Source organism: Microtus oregoni, unplaced genomic scaffold (genome assembly GCF_018167655.1).
Source record: "Microtus oregoni isolate MIOR12 unplaced genomic scaffold, Mior012 000000F_ref0000247, whole genome shotgun sequence".
Lineage (NCBI taxonomy): Eukaryota > Metazoa > Chordata > Mammalia > Rodentia > Cricetidae > Microtus > Microtus oregoni.
In genome coordinates, this window is record NW_024543059.1 from 71,782,418 (window position 1) to 71,805,730 (window position 23,313).

Sequence of the window (23,313 nt, forward strand, 5' to 3'; positions counted from 1 at the left end):
AGGAGAAAATAAAATTGTAGACCACAATCGGGCAAGTTAGGTGATTTCTTCTTTTCTTTTTATGCAACTCAGTTAATTCAATCACTTGTGCAAAAATAATTACGAGTCACCATTTTCTTTTGACATCACAATAAAGTGGTGTTTGGATCATGAGATGGAAGTCATATTTTAACAGTGGTAGCCCAATGGGGCTGTGAATTTGGAACACCCTTGGTTCTGTTTTCGCAGCTGAGCGTCTACCCAAAGGATGCATGCCATTTCCTTTTGAGCTCAGGGCAAGATGTTCCGATGGGACATTAAGTGTGTTTTGGAGAAAACTCCTGCTATGTGCTACCTCTGGTTTACAAATCACTGGCCACTGTCTGTGGAGTCTGTGTTCTTATCTTTCTGGCCACCTCCTTGCAGGTGTTCTCATACACAGCTGTAACTTTGACCATGGACTCTGTGGATGGATCAGAGAAAAAGACAGCGACTTACACTGGGAGCCCATCAGGGACCCAGCAGGTAACTGCACATCATCTAGTACCTTCTGGCACTGTTTGATCCTTTTGACCATAAAACAAAACAAAACAAAAACAAAAACACACTTCATCCCTATGGTGTGTATTCCATCTTCCTTAGGGGAGGAGGATTGGTAGCCCTCTGTTAGACTCATATTATGGGATACAGGTAGAAAAAGCTGGGTAATTGAGCATTTAGAGTTATCCTAGCATAAGTTTTCAAGGCACTTAGAGCACCTAATACCTGTGAGTAAAAATGGTGGCACAGTGTTCTCCGCCCTGTGGTAACAGTCCTGGGTATTTTTGTCAGTTTGATTGGTTAGTGATGATTTGAGCAGTAGATGAATGGAGACAGTTGGAATTTACACCACACAGTGCCTCTGGAAATGTCTGGCTGTAAGTCAGGTCCTGGAGGACAGAGTACACATCACCACCGCCACTCCCGAGAGAAGCTTGTTAGACGTGGGTTCTTGGGAAATTAGTCCAAGTGTAAGTGTACAATGCTCACTGATGTAAACATTCAGGGCTTTGTATTTTGCCTTGTTTCAAGAAGTAAAGCTACACATTGGAGTCTTTTTTCTCCCCTCAGTAATTAAGTGTTTGTTGTTGATGTTGATGTTTGAAATTTTGTTTTGTTTTGTTGTTGTTGTTGTTGCTTTCGAGTGAAGCCAGCTTAATGGAAGGGTGAGAAACCTAGTTTCTTTTTTCCTTTTGGTTTTGATTCTAGCTTCTAAGAATAAAACACAAGATATGAAGGGAAAACATGCTGTGTTTTGTCCTTCTGAAGCCCAGTTTTCAAATGCCATCCTGTCTTTAGAAGGCAACACAGAGAAGCTAGCTTGTGAGCATGTGCACTCTGAGATAGCAGCTGTGGTGCACAGGTCGGTGGGGCAGCGTGGCCCCCTGGGGAGACCAACAGTGCTTACAAGGTTCTTCTTCAGTGTGCAGTCTTGGCAATAAGGCTTCAAATCATCATGCCAGACTGCTTTCTTCAGAACTTCTGAAATTGAATTAAATGTAAGTGAAAGAATATTGGGTTGAAATAGATACTTTAGAATCAATATTAAAGTAAATCTTAAAAAATATGAATATTCAATAAATAGATAGCGTTTTTAAGATTTGTTTTTGTAGCCGGGTGGTGGTAGCTTGTGCCTTTATTTAATCCAAGCACTCTAGAGGCACAGGCAGATGGATTGCTGAGTTCAGGGCCAGCCTGGTCTATAGGGTGAGTTCCAGAATAGCCAGGGCTATACAGAGAAACCCTGTCTTGAAAAAACAAAACAAAATTTGATTTTGTTATAAAAAAAAAAAACAAACATGTAATACTTCATACAGTTCAACCATGCTCCTCTCACTTGGTCTTGAGTTACTCATATTCATGTAAGGTAAACTCTGAGCATATTATTGTTATCATTATGTGTCTGTAAATAACAGACTCAACAGATGTTAACATCTGCTATCACCCCAGCACATTCCTCGCCTCATTAATTTGATTTAACCCTCATATCCGTCCAGCGAATCAGGTGTTCCTTTCACAGGAGAATCACTGATGTCCAGAGGGGCAATGTAGGCCTGCTCAGGCTGCAAAGCTAAAGAGATAAAATTTAGTGTGTTGTAGACTCAGCTCAGTGCCTGCAGCTTTAGCCCATGTGGTTCTGTACCTGATGTAGCTAGTACATCAGGCCTCTAAGTGGTACTGACGCGGACTGCTGCCCTGTTTGCAACAGAAAGATCTTCTACAGGCATGGGTGATGCGCCTGCCAGTAGTATTCATGGCCACACCATGAAGAGGAATTCATTCTAAGTTTGAAAGAACTCAATGGCTTTGTAGAAAGAGGCTGTTTGCAATAGGTCTTGTAAAATAGTCTAATTGGTTTTTAGAACAGTTTTTCAGAGCCAGATACTACCTTTCAGCACTGTTCATTGTTACCTCATTTGTAGATGTTTTGATTGGGACAAACCCTTCTTGTCCTGTGGTAGAAGATACATGAAATTTGGAATGGGGTGGGTGGGTGTTTTATGTGATCATTGGGCTGCGTTAAAATTGAGCAATGGAAAGGATGTGGCAGCAACTTAGGTGACAGAGTAACCCCTGGCAATTAGATCTGGCTCCTGTAGGATGCTTTTCTAATTTTTACCAAACACTTGGGTTAAATGGACATCAAATTTAGATATGGAAGAAAGCTCTGCTTAACCGTGACTCCAAGCTGGAGAGAAAAGTGATTGCGTGCCGACAAAACCATCATCCAAGAGGTTAGGTTACTGGGCCATTCTACAGGGAAAAACTCATGCTAAGTATTTCTCAGGGTCTAGAAACGAACCACAGCTATGGAAAGACGTAAGCAAGCATTAAATGTAAAGGACTTCAGAGTTAATGTGTAATGAAGTCCTTAGGAGTGAATTTCATGACAGTTGTTTCAGACGGAGGCTATTTCTATAGAGTGGATCCTTTTCCAGAAGGCAAAACATCGTCTAGTGAAGTGGTTGTTCCACTTCTGAGGAGCCTTCCTCATCTGAGACTTAGTTACACATCACTCACGAGAGTGACCTGGATGAGGAGGTGTATCTTCCTTTACCTCTGAAGAGTGGGTGAAGGCCAGAATGTTTAACCTGTAGCAGCAATAGACCCAAGGTTAGAATCGTTCTTTGTGATTTAAAAGGGATGGGAAGCAGGACCCATGGCAGAAAACCCAGGTGGGTTTTAGTTTCCTCTGAAAGTAAGCTTTCAGTGAAGCTCCTGGACAGAGCAGGCTGGTGTGGAGAAGATGAGCTTCTCATAAACACCCTGGGTGGGGTGTCCTCTGGCAAGATGTCATTAAAGGGCTAAAGCTTTGCATGAGTTGACCTCTTAATCCAGCTATGAGGGTCTGTGTTCATGTGGAAAATGTCTGAGGAGATTCTCGGGAGAATTCCCCAAGAGAACCAGCAAGCACGTTTTCAGCTTGGAGAAAAGAGTGGGAAGACAAGAAGGTGGCAGGGAGTTGGAGAATGGGAGGCGTGCACAGCATGTCGGGATGCCATTCAGAACTGTCCTACAGAGTATGCAGAGGATTCTGACCATACACGTCTGACCTCTAAATGTGTGCTGTGGCGTATGGGCATCCCCACCATTTTGAACAGTTAGTCAATCAATAAATAAAACTGAAAAAAAATTAAACCCAAGTCAGGGCAGATGTATGGAGGAGGAATAGTAGCAACTGTTTACATCATTATCACAATTTTAGAGTTTTGAGTATTTGTAGAAAGGGCTGTTTAAATCTTAGGTGCTCTGTTTGCGTGCAGTGTCTCGCAGAATTTATTAGCATGCATTCCACAGAGATTTAAGATAATTCCTGTTTTCTTAAAACCTGCAGGTTTGCTGTAATAATCTTACCTTGGAGACAGATGTTTAATGTACACATAAAATTTTTGGCCCAGTATTTTGGGGTTGTCAATATCTGAGGGAACGGGAGGGAAGAAGCCAAGATCTGTGTTTTTATTGAGTTGGATACATTGAGTGAGTTGGATACATTGAGTTGGATACACTGAGTTGGATACGTTGAGTTGGATACATTGAGTGAGTTGGATACATTGGGTTGGATACATTGAATTGGATACATTGAGTGAGTTGGATACATTGGGTTGGATACATTGAGTTGGATACATTGAATTGGATGCATTGAGTGAGTTGGATACATTGAGATGGATACATTGAGTGAGTAGGATACATTGGGTTGGATATATTGAATTGGATACATTGAGTGAGTTGGATACATTGGGTTGGATACATTGAATTGGATACATTGAGTTGGATACATTGAGATGGATACATTGAGTGAGTTGGATACATTGAGTGAGTTGGATACATTGAGAGACAAGAACCATTCTGGCAGGTTTTTGCAGTGGTTTTGGAACAGCAGTCGTTTATCTAACAAATAACCAAAGTGTCCTGTCTATCCTTGTTAATGGGGAGGTTCAAGGTGCAGGTCGGACTGGCTTCCGTTGTCGGCAGCCTGCCAGGAGCACTTAGCCCAAAACATGGGTATGTCACAGTTACTCAAAAGCCATTGTTTCCTAGCAGTATACCAACATGAACTCGGTAGAGAAAACCACACTTGAATAAGACACCATTCCAAGTCTCTTGCCGTGTCTTGTATAAATAAAGTGTAAGGCTGTGACGATGGTCTGTCTTTGAACTGAAAGGGAAGTGAGGTTTCTCCCACAACAGATACATGTGTTCAGCGTCCCAGCCACATTCTTTCTGCAGGCAGATCAGTGTCGAAACCCTCAGTTTGTTTGCAGCTGGCTGCGACGAAACCGTCCGCAGGGATCGTCATCTGTGCACGCCCTGACTTCCCACTCACAGCTTTCTTTTGAGAAGTAGCAGATCGACCCTCGTTACTAGAGCTTGATCTTTTTATTTTCCTAATTGCAATTTTTTAACAAAAAAAAAAGTGGGAAATCTATAGACACGGGTCTGAGGACAGCCAAGGTGATGTGTCAAAAGTGGAGGCCTTTATTAAGCTTTGTGTTCGCTTAGATATAATAAGACAGATAGACACATAAACAGACAGAAATATACAGTTATAGATTTGCTTTACTGTATATAAGTCTTTTAAATCACTAACCTCCAAATGAAATTGATACTGGAAAGATGTGGAAAGTGTCCTGACTACCTGTTTGTCTTCCTGGGTTTGCTGTGCCCATGTGAGAAAGATAACAAACTGTTTTAAAACATCCTTCTGCTCTTCGGGACCATGTTTTGTACATGGAGAGAGGACAGAATGATCAGAAATAATGCAGTTTCTATTACTTTGTGTTTTATCGTCCAGAGATTAATTGTCTACACATAAATTTTACCAGGGAAATTTTGAGTCATTTCTGCTCAACCAGTGTAGGTTGCCTGGCAGCAGTGAGTTGATAGGGGAGCGGAAGGCAGCGCTTCCAGGTGCCTAAGGGATGTCTGATCATATCCAAGGAGACAGTCAGTGTTTGGGTCTAATCTAATGCATTGACTTTGTTCTCTGTGGGCAAAATAGTGTGTGTTATTTGTTAAGACCATGGCATTATAACAGGCACAGAAATAAGCTGTATTTTTCTTCTTCAAAAAGATGTGGGATTCTTTATTGATGAATGTTACAGTCGGAAGTTTATTAAGAACCTCCTGTCCAGGCAGTTTTGTGCTGGAAAGAGGCCCTGCTTTTCCCATTGCAGGTGGACAGTATCTCACAGTGTCTGCAGCCAAAGCCCCGGGGGGAAAAGCTGCTCGCTTGGTGCTACCTCTCGGCCACCTCATGCATTCAGGGGACCTGTGCCTGTCCTTCAGGCACAAGGTGACTGGGCTGCACTCCGGCACACTGCAGGTGTTTGTGAGAAAACACGGTGCCCCAGGAGCAGCCCTGTGGGGAAGAAATGGTGGCCATGGCTGGAGGCAAACCCAGATCACCTTACGAGGGGCTGACGTCAAGAGCGTAAGTAGATCCCCAAATGGAGGCTCTGCCTTCAGAGGAGAGCCCGGGAATAGGCCTCGAAGAAGCCTTGCTCTGGTTCAGGTCCGTTGCTTTGTGGCTTTTTCTGGGCACAAGGGCCCCCATCTGTTGCTTCTTTCTGAAATTCTTTTCTGCTTCTTCATCCTTCTTTGCTGCAACCTTGACCACCACACCCTCACGCCCTCGTGATAACAAACCCCTTTCAAAAAGAGAAAATTGGCAATTGAAAAAGAATTTTTTTAAAAAATAAGTTGATAGCAACATCCAGGGTTTGGGGTGTTGTGATTAATGGTGCCTTCTTTTTCTCTACCTTCAATTCCTTAAGCATCCAACTCTTCCTCTGATGACCTCTGTGGAGGTGGTTCTTCTTTCTATTCTTAAGTGCTCCTCTGAAATTTGTTCTCCCCTTTGGCCCAGAGATCAGAGTTAAGCAATCCCAGATGGGATCCCAGATCCAGGATTGAAAGGCGCTGTTCAGAATGGGTTAAGGGGGAGGGAGGCTTTGAGTGGTGATGCAAACTGTATTTCAGTTTTAAATTTTATTTTAAATAACTAAGTTGTGGATAGTAACAAAATGATCTGTCACATCCTATCAAAATAATGGGTGAATTTTGGAAAATTTCATCATTATGTAGATTCTTCCACCACTTTGCCATGAAAACTCTACTTCTGTTTCTTGCAGTCTCTTGAAACCATGTCAGAATCACAGACCCCATTACAGTTCTTATGGGGGTTCTGAGATTTTATGTACCTTTTGCCTCTGTTTTCTTAATATTTATATTAGAGAAGTAAAAGAGGAAGATGCATTGCATCAAGTCATAGTACTGAAAGTTTTGTCCTGATTTAAGGGAGCAGAGGGTAAAACGTGAGAGGGCAGATGCTGGGCATTGCACAGCCAAAGCAGCAGTGTCCTTGGACTGTGGTGTATGCCTCTGTCCCAGTGTGTGTGGTGAGGGGATGTTAGCAAGGGAAAACCAAGGCAGGCTGCAAGACCTGAATCATGCAGCTCTTCAGCCCCTGCTTTCTCAGCTTTATGTCCCGTCATGCTCTTCTTCCTTCTAAACCCTGGTAGTCTTTGGCCAGTGTCCACTCTGCAAGCATGCCTGCAGGAAACTAATGTGCGGGAGAATGCCAATTTGAAGAGTTGCTGGTTCTGAGTACTGCGTTCTAGTGAGCAGCTTACTGGTCCATGTATACCAAAAGGCACGGGGCCTGGAATGATACTGGCACCTGCATCCTGGTGTTTTCATTTGCTGTAGAAGTCTAATGTTTGATTTGGGGGAAGGGTTGCCCTGTTATGCTCCATAACTGAGCCCTGCAAAGGGGCAGAGGAGGCCTGACCAGTGTGTGCATTTTCTCCCTAGGTCATCTTCAAAGGTGAAAAAAGGCGTGGTCACACAGGGGAGATTGGATTGGATGATGTGAGCTTGAAAAAAGGTCGCTGCTAAGAAGAACACTAGCAGCTCCAGAGCTAGTAGTGAACTGTGTCGTTCTTCCTCTTTCTCCAATCCTTGCCTTCTCATCTCCCCCTTATCAGGCCTAGGGCAAGAGTGGGTCAGGAGGAAGGCTGGTTGGTGACTCAGGTCTTGGTGGCCTGCTTTTGTGCAATCCCAGTGAACAGTGACCCCCTCCTTGAAGTACAGGAGCATCTGCAGACACATCCAGGCCCTTCTGGGGTGGCACCTTCTACCCTGTATCTCCTTTATGAAGGTCTTTGGCATATGTGACCCATGCCATCCTTCATCCTGGTTACAGAGTGGGCCCGAGAGCCAATTACGGGAGGAGTTTCCATTCTGTGCAAAAGGTATTCTGTGATCTGTCCAGTGTTGTGCCATGAGTAGTGTTGACTTTGCTTACAGTATGATGTACAGCGTGCTTGTGAAGCTAGTTGATTCTTTTCCCTTGTTCTGGCCTGACCTCACTCTGACTTTTACTGCCATACACCTTATAACGGAAGGGCGTATAATGTATTAAGATGCATTTACTCTTGTAAACTGTGTTTTTCTTTTAAAAAGAGTTATGTAGGGTGGGCATGGAATTCCTTGTTAGTTGTACTGTGTTTGTGTAAATGTGCTATTAATATAAGTAATTTACGTGTTCTGAATATTCACAGACTCTAGTTGCAAGGTCAAAGGCAGCTTATGATAGCTTGAGTTAAAAAAATACACGGTGAAATGTCATCCATGCCTTGACCTTATCCTGGCAGCAAGACAGCTGGCAGAGGTGTCCTGCTGGGGCAGTGGAATTACTTTATTTCAATGTCTTCGAGTTTGGTCTTTACAAAAGAAAGTAAGCAATTAAGGGAAGCAAGGACCTTCAGTTAATATATAAACCCTTAGGTTTTGAGTTATACCTTCAGCCATGAGTTTTCACCATTGTAACATGGCTCCACCTATGAGGAACTTGGTAAAGATGTGTTGGAAGCCGGGGTGTAGGGTAGGCCCATGGGACAGGCATTCACGGTGAGCTTTGAGTTGACAGCATGAGGTGCCCACGAGTGTAGCTCATGGCTTCCACGTCTCCCAGGGCTGGGATGGGAAGCAGACGTGCACACTGAGGCGCTGCAAGCAGTGGAATGAGACACACTCAATACAGGAGCACGGGGTTGGAATTCTCATATCCACGAAGCCCCAACCCTAGCACCTCCCTATCACCCCTTTGTTAAATGAAAAACTCCTAACTTTAAAAAGTCAACTTTCTCCTTACCTCTCCATCACTTCTGACTAAGTAATCAAAATATTTTCTGCTGTTTTTGCCAGGAAACACAGAGAGGATTAAAGGGTTGGAAAAAAAGATCTATGATGAAAAAGTAAAGGCACTGGGATTATTCAGCCCGGAGAAGAGAAGACTAAGGGCCAAACCATTGCTGGTTTTCCAGTATGTGAAGGGTTGGCACCGAGAGCTTGGGGACCAGCTGTTCTCCATGTGCACTGAGAATAGAACAAGAGGAAACAGGCTTAGGCTAGAGTGTGAGGGGACACTTCCTGGCAGGGACAGTTGCTAAGCCAAATCCTTTACAGAGAAAGAAGTGCGAAAATCATAACCTCTCTCCCTCTACCTCCACCTCTCTCCCCCTTTCCTGTTCAGCTCCTCCCTTCCTCTCTATCTCCTCTTTTGCTCCCCACCACTTAAAAAAACTGCATTAAATTTTTACCTATTTAAGGTACCCTTACTTCAAGGTGAAGTACCAGATTATGAATGCTAGAAATACCCTGATCCCCACACTAGTATATACCAATGAGACCAGAAATAAGTGATTTGGACTAAGCTCTGAGCCAGGCAGTCTTCTCTTGACCTGCTGGAAAGAGCACAGGAGGAGATGTTGAACTCCCTAAAATGCCTCTCACTCAGCAGCCGTTATAACAAACAAATTTTTCTATCGCTTAATAATGTCCTAATGTGGTGATGTTAATGTTTTATTCCTGGGCAAGAGTATGACCCTGTTGGTTGTTCAGTAATGGCTTGTTTAGACTTGTTTTTCAGAGAGACCCTATCAAGAAACACAGGTCCGAGAGACTTTTGTCTGGTGCATTGTCTCTGCATGTGACAAGTTAACAATGGCTACTGAACATGTCAACCACGGCACTGTTAGCCCTTGCCCTCCAGACTCCTCCCATGGTTCACACACTCGGTAGGAGCCTTCTATCCCACAAGCTGGTATTATGGTTTTGAACAGGCCCAAGTGACTTTGTCATTTAGCTGACAGAGACAGAGTTGGGACTTCTGACCTGAGTCCGTAAAGGCTGATAATATGTTCTTAGTTCCATTTTTCATGATTCAGTTCATTTTTGGTCATGTAACTACACAGCTGAAGGCGAAAGGGGAAAGGAGAATTTCACTTTGAGGTGCCAATAAGACATTGCACTACACTGAAGAAGTTATCCAAAGTACTGTATAACATCTTGTTTATTATTTAATGTTTTCTAAAGTGAAAAATGTTTGTGGTTTTTGGCCAAATAAAAGCAATCTTTGTAAATAAAAACACTGTTAATAATACTGATGGTCTCTTGCTTGCTTTTTGGCTTCTGATTTTTGTGCCTGGGGTCCCAGAACAATACACCGGTCTATTACAGCCATGTTCAATTTTTTTTATTTCTACCTGGGAGAGTGGGAACACAGATATTGTTATACTTTCTGGGTATAGACATGGGGCCCGTTTCAGCACATTCACAGACAAGAGCGAATGGGCCATCGGGACACAAGCCTGCCTCACTCAGTTAGCTACCTTTTATAATTTACGGAAAACATTGCTGTTTATTCCAAGATAAGCTGTAAGCAAATAGTCAAGTATATATGTATTAGTAATCATGTTAATTTATAACATTTCTCACTCCGATAACTTTTCTTAGTGGGAAGAGAAACAATGGTGAAGGAACACAATGAAAACATTATAAGAATAAAAGTTCTTGCATAGAATTAGGGAGAACACACTTATTCCTGCTCTAGAGACCATGGGACCTGAGAGAATTGAGCCAATAAATAAGGAACTAAAGCCTCATGGAATAGCCAGCTTGACTCGGAACCCCAGACAATTTACACTCTGAGGGTAAGAGAGGGTCACATGAGTAAAGTTCTCATGAATTCCAGATATATGCAGTCACAAGGACAAGTGGCACATGGCAGAAACAAGGTTTTTCCATAGAGGCACATAAACATTTAATTGAACGACAACAACGAGCAATCATGACTAATCTGAAGTAAACTCACTCCTTTCCACCTCACCTGGGAGGAGAACAAAAGTACATTCCAAAAACAGTTCGTGCTTTGAAGAAGCTGAGGTCTCAAGACCTGTTACCTGGGAGCGTTCTCACAAGCACTCAGGGATCTCCTCACGCACCTCCATTTGGACCATGTTCTGACAGAACTGAATGCCTTCTTTCCTCCCAGTGTGCAGAGAACGCTTAACGGCTGGGGACATAAATCTTCCATAACTCCAGTCTGCTTTCCTGCCTCGGGATTCTTTGTAACCCCTTGGAGATCTGAGAAAACCCATTTGAAGCTCTACTGAGCACACAGAGGGTGGGGAACAGATACGAGAGGGGTCCGGGGCGTGCTTTATTGATTTGTGTAGCAGATTTTTGAGCAATGTGTATGTGGCTCTGGGGACCAATCCTGAGCAGACTTGACCATGAGACGTCTCAGTCTAGAGGAGGGAAGGGACATTTATCAAAATTACAAATGCAGAATTGGTATTCTGAGGAGCATGTATATTGGGGGTTCTAAGGCTGAGGGAACTTCAGGGCCTTTATGGGACTTTCGGAGCCTCACCACCTGGGAACAACCTGCAGCTATGTTTGAACTCTCAGGTCCACCTGGCCGGGATGGGGCACCTCTCAGGAGTGTCCATTTCTAACCCGTCTCCAAGAGATGTCTTCGCTGTTAAGGATAAGGCAAGGTGCAACAGCAACACATCTTTTCATGATTCAAATTCAGCAGAAACAAATGTAACACAACTTTACACAACTAAATATCCCACAGTATAAACAAATGTAACACCTTTACACAGTTAAATATCCCACAGCATAAACAAGTGTAACACAACTTTACACAATTAAAGTAATATCCCACAGCATAAACAATGTAACACAACTTTACACAGCTAAATATCCCACAGCATAAACAAGTGTAACACACCTTTACATAGTTAAATATCCCACAGCATAAACAAAAGTAACACACCTTTACTTAGTTAAAGTAATATCCCACACATAAACAAAAGTAACACACCTTTACATAGTTAAAGTAATATCCTATAGCATAAACAAGTGTAACACACCTTTACATAGTTAAATATCCCACAGCATAAACAAAAGTAACACACCTTTACTCAGTTAAAGTAATATCCCACAGCATAAACAAATGTAACACACCTTTGCATAGTTAACTATTCCACCACAGTCAGTTCATTAAAAACTAAAGTATGAAGCCATAGCATGAATATGTCATTTGAGTTTTAAGCATATAGATTCCTACCTTGTAGGCTGCAGTTCACCTTCTCCCGCATTTCCAGATCACACCCCTAAAGCATCTTGCAGCATTTCCCCTCGTATATTATACTAACCTACAGCAGTGTGTCACACTGACCCTCAAGAGGCATTCGGTGATGCCGGAGAACATTTGTGGTTATCACATCCTTGGGAACTACTGGTGTCTAGTGGATAGAAATCTGGTCTGTTAGAAATATCCTACAAAGGAAAGGACAGTCCCACACAGTAACAGATTATCCGGCCTCGAACAGCAACAGTGACAAAGTTGAGCAAACCTAATCTAAAGCACTGCTTTACAAAGCGCTATGGTGTGAATTTAGACCCAGCGGCTGAGGTGTTAGGGGCTCGGTTTTCCTTGGTGCTTGTATGTGTTGGGGAAAGTAAGGTGGGACCAGAAAAAGGTCATTTGGGGTATGTCTTCAAGGGGGGTGGTGGGAATCCCAGCCCTGCCTGTCTCCCTCCTTCAGCATCCCCTCTGTCATGAAGTGTTAGGCTTTCCTCACGGCTGGCCCCCTGGCCCTTTGCAGGCTCCAGGCAAACCCACTGACAGAACCATGGCCTGAAATTTGAGCCCAGATATGTTTTCACATTTTAGGTGAACTAAGTTGGTTGTCTGAAGTACTGATTGGCACAGATAGTCTCTTACCAACACCGGTACAGGAAAGTGTTAGAAATGTCATTTCTCTGCCCCTATGTTAAGTCTACAGGAGGCAGAGCTTGAGGTGGCCCCAGCACTAAGTTCTGTAGGTACGCCTGACACAGGCTAGCTTGAGTTTACTGCCAACTCTATTTCTACCGCCCATGGAGGTGATGCCCACGGCAGCACTATCCCTACCCCTAACCCCTGGCCTACTACAGCATGACTGTAAATACAGTCTCCACCCACACAGTAGGACCACAGGGGCATTGGTAGTTATGGTCACTCACTTCATAATCCTTGAAGCCTCTTCTCCCATGGCCTTGATGAGCCAGATTTCCTTTCCTTGGCCCAGCAACTGGTTGTGAAGTCAGTGTAACTCCAGCTGTACTGGTCACAGTCAGCTATTAGTCATCTTTCCCAAGCCTCCTCTCTTCTCCTGATTCCTTCCTTCTCTGTATGAAAAAGGCTATTTTATTAATTTCATTGATCCTTAAAATCTGCCTGTTTTCTACTTTTTTTATTTTTAATCTGCTTGAGTCTTCCTGCAAGTGTTGCCTCCCCTGAATGAAAATGCATAATATTGTGTTTGACATGATTTTCCTTTTGGAGTTAAAAAAAAAAGAATGAACTCTTCCATGATGATTTAATTAATTTTAATTAAGCTATTTTACACAAAGGAGCAAGAGCCGTCCATCACGTTCATACAGACCAGAGTTTTTCTGTTATCTTCTGTAAAGAGTGTATTTGGGTACAAGGTTTCAAACCTGTTGTTAAATACTATACTCATTAGCATATAAGGCTGTTGGCCGGAGCTCTGCCCTCCCTCTCCTACATGGAAGGCCCCCGTGGAACAAACACAACCATGCTTTCCAAGTCAATGCCTGTTTCTGGAACCTCAGCCGCACCTGGGAATGTGTTAGAAGATCCTCAAGCTCGGCCCAAACCCGTGGAGCCAAACCCTGGGGCAAAGCAACATTCTGGCTTGGACGGCCTATTGGTAATGCTGAGGCTGGTGACCACATAGTCTAAGGCTTGAGAACCGCACTTTGAAGATGGCCGCTCTAGATAACGGAGGTGCAAGTGCACCCTATGACCTGTCTCGGTTTGTGGATCACCTCCCCAAGCCAGCGCTGCACCCACGAAGCGTGAGGTTCATCACTGTGTCGGGGCCACCTCTGAATGAGGAGAACCTGGATTGTTTTGCCATCGGTGTGACTTACAGAAGTTTGTTCATACTCTGAAAACTTACCCGGTGGTTTCCATAGTGTTTCATTTAGTGCTGACTGTGATCAAGGACATAGAAACTATTGCTTCCCAGACCAGACTTGAGATGGAGTGACTTGCTAAAGAACAGTGATATGAAGTTGCTTCTTAGACCCCAAGGAACAGTCATTCATTCCACGTTCTGCTAGATGCTTCAAAGGTGAGTATAGATGATGTTTCAGACAGCAGGTTCTTTTCAGATCTTTGGGTGAATTAACTGGAGACATATTAGTACTCGAGAAAATTATAATCCACCACTTTGTGGGCTCCATGTTAACACCAACAAGTGGAACAGTCACAAATGAGTATTTAGGAGTTTCATTACACCATGCCAACAACTTTACTCTGGAAAACAAAAATCTAAGTTATCAGCATTTATCTGTGTACCCAAGGTGATTAAATTAGATACTGTGCCTTTTCTGTGTCTTCCTATATGTTTCTAAGTCTTTGGTGTAGCAACTTGTAAATTTTTTTGTTTTTGATTTTTAAGACCGTGATTCTCAGTAGCTTTACAATCAGTCCTTAGAACTCTCTTTGTAGCCAAGCTGGCCTTGACCTCACAGAGATCCGCGCGCCTCTGCCTTCTGAGTGCTGGGATTAAAAGCACGTGCCACCACGGTCAGGCAGCAATTTGTAAATTAAAAAAAAAAAAAACACCTACACCTGCAATGTGGCAAACACGCGTGCGCGTGCCCCTTTGGCCTTGACATCATTTATGCTAATATTCCTCACAAAGATCATGGTCAGAAGGGCAGCTATGAATTTCTGTTTTTATTAACATGCCCTCGTACCACCGGTCTTACAGAGCAATCCTGGGGCTTGCAGAGAGTCTGGCTTTCATTTGCGGCTGTACTCAGCTGTAATTCTCAAGCACTGTGACCAGTGACCACATTTGGCTACAGCTCGGCATTTTGTAAACGGTTCCTTCATCTTGTATACCACTTTCCTCATATTTCCTCGCTAATGCTTTGGTTAAACAGTGTGTGGTGGGGGATAGCTAGAAAGAACATTCGTGAGGCCGCTCGGGAAATCCAGTTTGGACACTAGCTAGCATCTCAGTCAAGAATGAACAATTCTGCCCCACATGCCCCTGGTGGCCCGCTTGTCAGATGCCATCCCTCCATGCTGGGCTTCAGCCCTTGACTTGTCCTGTGAGGGTGACCAGGAAAGTGGGAGCTAGCAGTACGAGATTATTTCAGAGTTTGCAAATGCTTTCCAGTGACACCTGATTTGACCTCATTAAAACTACACATAATACTTTCTGGTTTGACTGCAGTGCTTGTTTGTATGTAGATAGTCGTGAGCCTCTGACATCATAGATGAGAAACCACCGTCATGGTGCTAACCAAATCCACAAAGGTCAGTTGGATAGTGAGGACTGGTAAACTGTGATTTAAATTGAGACCCGGTTCTTCAGTTTCCTCCCTGTGTCAGGGCCAGCAAGGCAAGTCCTTCAGAGCCCTGGCAATGTGGAGCAGAGGCAGAAAGAGGCCTCGGGGGCTGAATATCCACATGTTTATACTCAGGAAACCTAGTATCTAGCTTAGCAAATGCACAAAATTGATAAATATTTATTATGGAACGATGAACAATTCAGAAAGAAGGAAGAAAGGGGAACTTATACCTCAGCCTAGAAATCTTGGCTGGCACCTGGGTGCACACCCATCTGAGAATTTTTCTTCTCTTAGTTCCTATGTTATCTAAGCCCACATGGTACACTCCCAGGAACCATCTCTTTGACGTCAAACCTGGGTCTACTACTTCATGTTATTGGCAGCATGGAAATCTCTGGAAAGGACACAGCATAACATGGTGTCTTTTCTCGGGGACTTTGGCCCGTCTCTGTAGACAAGCTCCGTCGAATTCCAGAAACCTAATGATGCTTTGGGACATGGTTCACAGCCTCTTTGTAATTGCTGGCCTCTTTTCTTTCCTGGTCTGGCTCTAGTGACCCAGGGAGACATTCCCTGGAGGCCCTGGGATGTAGCACAGTAGGTAGGGAAGCCGGACCTGAACAGAACTGAGAAGGGACAGCTGTCTAATGACAATCTCCCCTTTTCCATCCAAAAGCATTTCGTTACCTCCCTCCCTCCTCCCCCACACAAGATGCAACACCACGGGCCACTGCCTCCCGTCTGCTCAGTGATCCATAGAGGGGAGTTAGCGGAGGGCAGCTAGGGAGTGGGTTTCCTGGCTCCAGGGTAAGCTCCCTGCCCTATTCTCTAAGCTGGTGCTAATTAACACATCCCAGCATTAAGCTAAAGTCAATGTTTAGATGCCCTTGCTCTTAACAGAGCTTTGTTCTGGAAAACTGAAGGCAGGGTACCTGTGAGGCGGGAAATCAGCTGTGTTGGTGACCCATCCCAGTGTTAGAAAATGACTCCTGCTTGTGTCTCAGCAGCCCTGGCACCCTCCCACAGCCAAAATACAGTGGACTAAATTTGCTTGAAAATAGCATTGTATTCCAACAAGGGCTTAAGTTACTGGATATCAAAAAGACAAAAAATAAAAATCAGATGTTGAGAGAATTCTTTAAAAAACAAAAGCATCAGGATAACGGACAGCAGTTTCAGGGATATATCTGAAAACAAAATAGCAAAGACAAACCAATCCTTGTCTTTTTCCTAGACATGGATTGGATCCAAGCTGAAGAGGTTTGCACTGGGAGTTAGAGGGGCTCGGGAGGCAGGGCCCCTTCCCACGGTGCTTCTGTGCAATCTGCAGGAAGCGCACCAGCAGGATTAACTGACACCTATAGCCATACAGGCAGGAGTTGGTACTTTAGCCTCTAAACAATGCTCTAAAGTAGTAGGTCTCACCCTTGCGAATGTTGCGATCCTTTAATGCGTTAAAACATGCATTCCTCGTGGTGTGATGACACTCCCCAGCCATAAATTATTTTCATTGCTGCTTCATAACTGTAACTCTACTACTGTTCTGAATCATACCGTAAGTAGTTTTTGAGATAGAGGGTTGCTACAGGGGTCGCGACCCACAGTTGAGAACCACTGCTCTACATGGTTGGGTGAACACAATCAGCTTTCTTAGAGGTTGGGGAATAGCTTAGGCTATCTTCTCCACAGAGGAGTGAGAGCACTGGGTCTCTGGAGACTCCAACAACAGTTCTCTCGTTCCTCTGCGTGCCTCTTTCACCTTTCGGGGCCAGGCAGAGCGCTCTGTGCTTTGTAGCATTGCCACTGGGAGATTTGACCCCAGAGAAGCCACACCAGGGAGAAAGCAGACCGTGTGCAACTAATTAATCAGATAAGCTGCTGCAAAGGAAGAAAGGTAAAGGCTTTTGAACACTGGCAGAAAGAAGCATGTGTTCTGTTTTAGGAAATGAGAACCACATAGACACTGCTTTTGTGTTCGTTTTATGCTTCATATTTTTTGACACACAAGTCGTGTGTGTGTGTGTGTGCACGCGCACATGTTTGGGCCAATGTGCCATAGCCAGCATGTGGAGGTCTGAAAACAACTTGCTGGAGTTTGTTCTCTTTCTGCAATGTGAGTTCCTGGGATTGAGCTCGGGTCTTTTGGCTTGTCAGCAGATGCCTGGTCTACCCATTGTGCTATCTCATAGTCCCCATGTAAAAGGATAAAAAAAAAGTTGATGTGGGACTGTAATGGTCTGCTCTGTCCCTTTAGGAGACAAGCCATGCCCACTCCCTCTCCCGGTCGGCCAAGACAAGCTGATCTTCAGCTTCCAACCTGAGTTCCTTTTTTTCCATTCTCCCTCTTGAAGAGGCAGCTTCTGTCTCACCCTTCTCCCCATTTTCCCCTTCCCCCCTTCTGTTTTCTCTCTCTCTCTCCCCCTCTCCCTCTCTCTCTCTCCCTACCTCCCTATCTCAGGTTTTCTCCCCTTCTCCCCTTTTTCTCCATAACCTAATAAATATCCAACCTCACTCTGCATGGTGTGCCTAATCTGTCTCTCACCTGCCTAGTTGCTCCCTGCCTGGGACCAGCTGCCTTCGGAAACCTGCAGCATGGTCTTGTAGCTTGCCCATCTGTCTGTCTTTCCTAGTGGGACTGGCTGCCCTGTTGAGGTCTCTTGCCCACCATGCAGCTCGTTGTCCTTTGTAGCACACTGCAGCCACTTGGGAAAATGCAGCATCCCTGCCTGAGACTGGCTGCTCTTGGGACCCACAACCCACTGCCTGCCACCATTTTGGGGACCTGTGGCGTGGTCTCTGGACCTGCTGCCAGCTGCATGCCGCCACTTTGGGGATCTGTGGTGTAGTCTCAGGACCCACTGCCTGCAGCCACTTTGGGGACCTGTGGCATGGTCTTGGGACCTGCAGCTTGTTGCAGCTACTCAGGGGATCCACAGCATTTTACTTAAACCATAACAGGTTCCTTTTGGCAGGCCCTGCTAAGGTATGCCACTAGCAAACACACCACATACAACCAAGTTAGTACAAGAGGTTTATGGGGGGGAGGGGGAGAGCAAAAGAGTGGAAAGGCCATGTGGGAGTGGGGACTTGAGAGAGACAGGAGAGGAGAGAAGAGGCAAGAGAGAAGAGAGAGAGGAGTAAGAGGCAAGAAAAACAAAGGACAAGGGAGCGGGAGCGAGCTGTGCTTTAGCAGACACTTTTAGGGGTGGCATGCATAGCTGACCTTGAAAAGGCACCTGGCAAAAGGTGAGGACTAATTTGGCAGCAGAGGTAGGCCAATGCTGTGTCAGAAACTAGCATCATGGTTAACTTTTTGTTTGTTTTTGAGACAAAGTCTCACTCTGCGTCTCTGGCTCACCTGGATCTCAGTATGTAGAGCACTCTGACCTCAAACTCAAGGAAATCCACCTGCCTTCACCTCCTGAGTACCACCACACTCAGCATAAAGTAAATACTTTTTAGCATTATTTTGTTTTGGGGTTTATTTGGTTTTTTTTTTTTTTTTTTTTTTTTTTTTTGAGACAGTCTCACTATGAAACCTTGGCCTTGAACTCACTATGTAGACCAGGATAGCTCCAAACTCAGATCCACCTGCCTTTGCCTCCTGAGTGCTGGCATTAAAGATGAACAATATTTCCACGAATGTCAGCTTCACACAACATATGTTTATTATCTTCGTTTTTCAAAGCATGGTATAATTGGTTTCTCTAATTCAGGGTCTTTTTGTTATCTTTGTAAGAGCCTACAAGGCCATCAATAGGCCCAGACAGGGATGTGGTCTCACAGAAGAACCACTCCTAAGCTCACAGGGTTGACAGGATTCAGTTCGAGTTTCCCTGCACTTTCTTTTTCTGGTTGGAAGTTGCCTTAACTCACAGCCTCCCAAATTGCTGCTGCGGGTTCCCTGTTTGCTTCCTTAGTCAAAGAAGCAAAGACCCAGGAAGATGGGCATTAAAATCTTTTGGCGCACCTCTACACAGCTCTAACCATCCAATTGGTCTTTAAATAGGCCTGATTTGCAACACAAAGACCCCCCACCTCCACCCAACCCTGTTCTGCCCTAAACAAGCTCAAAGGGCTCAGTCCCTCAATTGTGACTTCTCCATCCCCTTCAAGATCAGGGGAAACTGTGTACAGTGAATTTTCAAAGGGCGCTGGTAATCTTGGGAGGAAAACTGCAAGAGACTGGTCCCACTTTGATAGGCTAGCTAGCTTTCACCCATGTTCAAAGGCGACTGTCTCTAGTTCATGCTTTCGTGAAATCGCTAAGGGAATGCGCTGCCATAAATGTCTCCTTAAATGGGTCACACTTGTATGCAAGGAGTACCAAGTTATTTTTCTTCAAAAAAAAAATTAAATCTCTGGATATGTTTAAAAGTGCTCCTCATTGTGAATTCTCTCCACGGTGGCCTGATCTTCTCAACAAGACTGTGTCTTGTCACATTGACTCCATCCCAACTAATCCAGGAAGATTAGCCAGCTGTTCTAAACAAGTTCCATTTTTGCTGCCCAGTTTGGGTGACCTCATCAGATCCCCCCTTGGGAGGAGGACACAGTGCTGAGTCCTGGCTTGATCCCACCCTTCTGTTCACCTACTATAGAAACCCCGTGGTTTCCTGGGCATGAAGGATATCCTCACATTGAAGGGAGTGGTTGGCAGCTCCCGATGTGAGGTCAGTGGCTATTTTGTTCCAAGTATAAGACTCCCCTTCAACCCAGCAGTGCCATTCCAGACTCAGGCATACTCAAAGGAGACTAAAAGTTCCCCTGTTGAAACTGGGGTCAATCTAGTTATATTTAAAACTCAGACATATAAGTAAATAATGCAGACACCGCTCTTATAGTCCATGTGGCTCTTCACTGTTTCAATAAACAGTCTTAGCGATTTCGTTCAACGTTACCATCTCAGCAGTGCTTCTGAAAGATGTTTTGAGCAACCCTTTCTTGTTTAGGAATATTAGCCACTCTTCTCCTGCTTCTTCCCTTTCAGACTGAGTATGTTTTGGTTCCAGTGCCTATGTTTGTTCATTTGAAAACCTGACGAGACAGTGCGTACTTGGTTCTCTATGTTTGTTCCCTTTAAATCCTGACGAGACAGTGCGCACTTGGTTCTCGAAACTGTCTTTCCGTCTGTTAGGATTTCTGGAAGCCTGTTTGTGGTGCCGTGGTGCCCTTGTGTGTGCATGCGTGGAAGCCAGAAGACAATCTCAGGCGATCCCTCCTCAGGCACTGTCCACCTCGCCTTTGAAACAGGTTATCTCCCTGACCTAGAACTCACACAGTGGGCTAGGATGTGGCTTGAGAACCTCAGGGATCTATCTGCCTGTTTTCTGGTCCTGGGTTATAAGCATATGTCACCATGGCAGGAAACAGTGTTCCCTACTCTCCTTACACCCCCACCCCCACCCCCACCTTCTCTCCCTACCCATTCTCACCTGGTTCTAGATGCTTCCTCTCCATTAAGTCTTTACATGTGTAGAAATGGCAGGAAGGTTGTGATTGGTTATTCCCCTTGCCTGTGAATTTAGCAAGTTCCATCGTCTTTTCTAGGGATCTGGCTACATTCACGTCCTCCTTCCCTCTGCCCCTATAAGGATAGACTAGAGAATGTTAGTGTGTCTGCCCACAGTCGTGGTCCCTCATTCCCTGTCGAGTGAGACAAATGAAGCCTCTTCTGTCTCCCCGGGCCTCCCTGAAGTCTCCACAGGGTTTTGTTTTTCTTCCAAACTCTTAAGGCCCCAGTGATGACTACTCAGGGAAAAGGACAGTCTTGGTGTCTAAAATTGCCTAGCTGTTCTGGCCAAGAAGATCTCTGAGGAGGAAGCCATTGTGGTTGCAGATCCAAGTTGCATTCTTAAATCACTGATGTAACTAGTGAGTTGGGCTCTGATTTGGTCTTTTTCAGTTTATTCCTTATACAGAGGAAATGGAGTACCTATTAGCTGAGTTCCCCGAATGTCCATTAGGGCAGTGTAGCCGGTTCTGCCATCTTTTTTTCCCTCCAAAGGGACCTGATGGAATAGATTAGGAGTTTTGCAGGGCAGCAGCACTTGTGACTTCACAGGACCTGGTCAGGAAGGCAAACAAAAAGCCGGATGTCCTGTGAAATGAGGGCACTTGGGATGTGGGCCACCAAGCCAAGATTAGTTCTTCCTGCTTCCAGCCAAATCGCATAAAACCCAGACCAAAGGAGCTTTGGGCATGAAGCCAAGCCTGAGAAGTCGACTAAAACCGTTGCTGGTGAGTGTCCAGGGCACAGAAAATGACCTAAGGCTGACACTTTCAGTGACTCATGCTGACAAGGAAAGGTCAGCCTGAGAGAAGCAAGCTGACTCAGCCACAGTGCTGTGGGCTCCAGGGTCCTGGTGGAGGATCCAAGGAGAGAACCTTGGTCCCTGGGAGTGAAGTCAAGAATCACAGCTTTGAGCTAGGAACATTGGTGCACGCCTTTAGTCCCAGAACTCCGGAGGCAGAAGCAGGCAGACCTCTGTGAGTTCAAAGCCAGGTTTGTCTACATGGTGAGTTCCAGGAGAACCAGAGCTACATAGTGAGACTCTATCTTAAAAAGAAAAAGAAAAAAAAATCACTACTCTGACCAATAGACTCCCTTGAGGTAACCACATTCTTCTACACTAGAGCTCAGATAGTCTCCTAAAGGGAAGGGAGTAGCCTGTTTGATGAGGAGAGTGATGTGGGTAATGGGGTAATACTGAGACCTGGCATCCCTACAGAGTCTGAAGCATCATGTGCCACCCAAAATGAGCAGAAGAGTGATGTGGTATTCCCCTCTGTATGCTGTGAATATCATTGATTAATAAAGGAACTGCTTTGGGCCTATAGCAGAGAGATAGGGGAACAGAGCTAGGTGGAGAAAACTAGACTGGATGCTGGGAGAAAGGAGGCGGTCAGGGAAAAGCAGTGTAGCCCCACTGGAGCCAGATGGAACTTTAGCCGGTAAGCCACAGCCGTGTGGCGGTACACAGATTAATAGAAATGGGTTAAATTAATATGTAAGAGTCAGCCAATAAGAAGCTAGAGCTAATGGGCCAAGCAGTGATTTAATTAATATGGTTTCTGTGTGGTTATTTTGGTTCTGGGCAGCTGGGACGAACAAACAGCCCCCTCCAACAGAAGAGTGTCCCTCCAATCTCTAGTTCCATTCAGTGGTGGATTGGACTAGTACATTTAAGGTTTGAGAGCATTCAGAAGGGGAGAAAGCAAGTGTTCATTGTTCCTCCCAGTCTAGGGGAACAAGGCTTCAAGGAAGCCTCTACTGGTTCTCAGTAATGGTAGAGTTTGTGGCCACAGTAATGTCAACACCGTAACAGCTGTAAATGAGTTGAACCTCCATTGTGGCTCTCTATGGGTCCTGCCCCTTCCCTTATCTGTCTGTAAGCTGAAGGGGTTAGTATCTGGGAAGTTGAGTATGGCTTCCCACGTCTGGTGCTTCATTTCTCTTGTCAATCCTGTCCTACTAGATCAGGAACCCAGAAGGCCTGTTCTTACCAGTCTTTACTGCCCAGGAATCCCCAGCTGTAGGACCTGGGCAAGCTGGTTTGGCCCCCTCTGTGCTTAGTTCCCTACTTGCTGTACTTCTCTGCAGGGTTTACATGCAGATCAGATTGAGAATTAATGTATGTGTGGCACTTAGCACAGTATTAGGAAGTCATTCCTCTTATTATTAAAGCTGCATTCATCAATCACGTAGATTGTCCAAATGTTAATGTATTTGTAGTAAATACACATGTATATGTCTCTACATTTACAGTTAAGTTTCTGACTCCAAACACCTAGATCTTTAAATGATTGACACCGGGAAGCAAAGAGAACCCACCTACATGATGACTAGGATGTGCCTGTCACTTTCACAGCAAGGTCATTATACAGTGACTATTAGCCCCTAAGGCTAGCTTGTGCATAAATCATCTGCTTCCACAGTACAGCTGTCTGAGGAATAAGGTGAATGGGACCATTCTGCCCTCCCTCACCAGGCTATAGATTCGTCTGGTAGGACTCTGGAGAGTCTCCCGGGCAGGGGACAGGATGTTGGATGGAAATAGC

The 23,313-nt window shown here is 44.8% G+C and overlaps 1 protein-coding gene across 3 annotated transcripts in view; it reads left to right on the plus strand.

Annotated features, from left to right (window-relative positions):
* Positions 1 to 9,958, plus strand: part of Npnt (nephronectin) — a 65,133-nt gene extending 55,175 nt beyond the window's left edge. For all 3 annotated transcript variants that reach the window (XM_041658895.1, XM_041658904.1, XM_041658913.1), the window contains 3 exons: positions 406 to 504; positions 5,694 to 5,950; positions 7,333 to 9,958. In XM_041658895.1, coding sequence (XP_041514829.1) covers positions 406 to 504; positions 5,694 to 5,950; positions 7,333 to 7,416 — 440 coding nt within the window. In that variant the 3' untranslated portion in view covers positions 7,417 to 9,958. The remainder of the gene's footprint in view (positions 1 to 405; positions 505 to 5,693; positions 5,951 to 7,332) is intronic.
* The last annotated feature ends 13,355 nt before the right edge of the window (positions 9,959 to 23,313 follow it).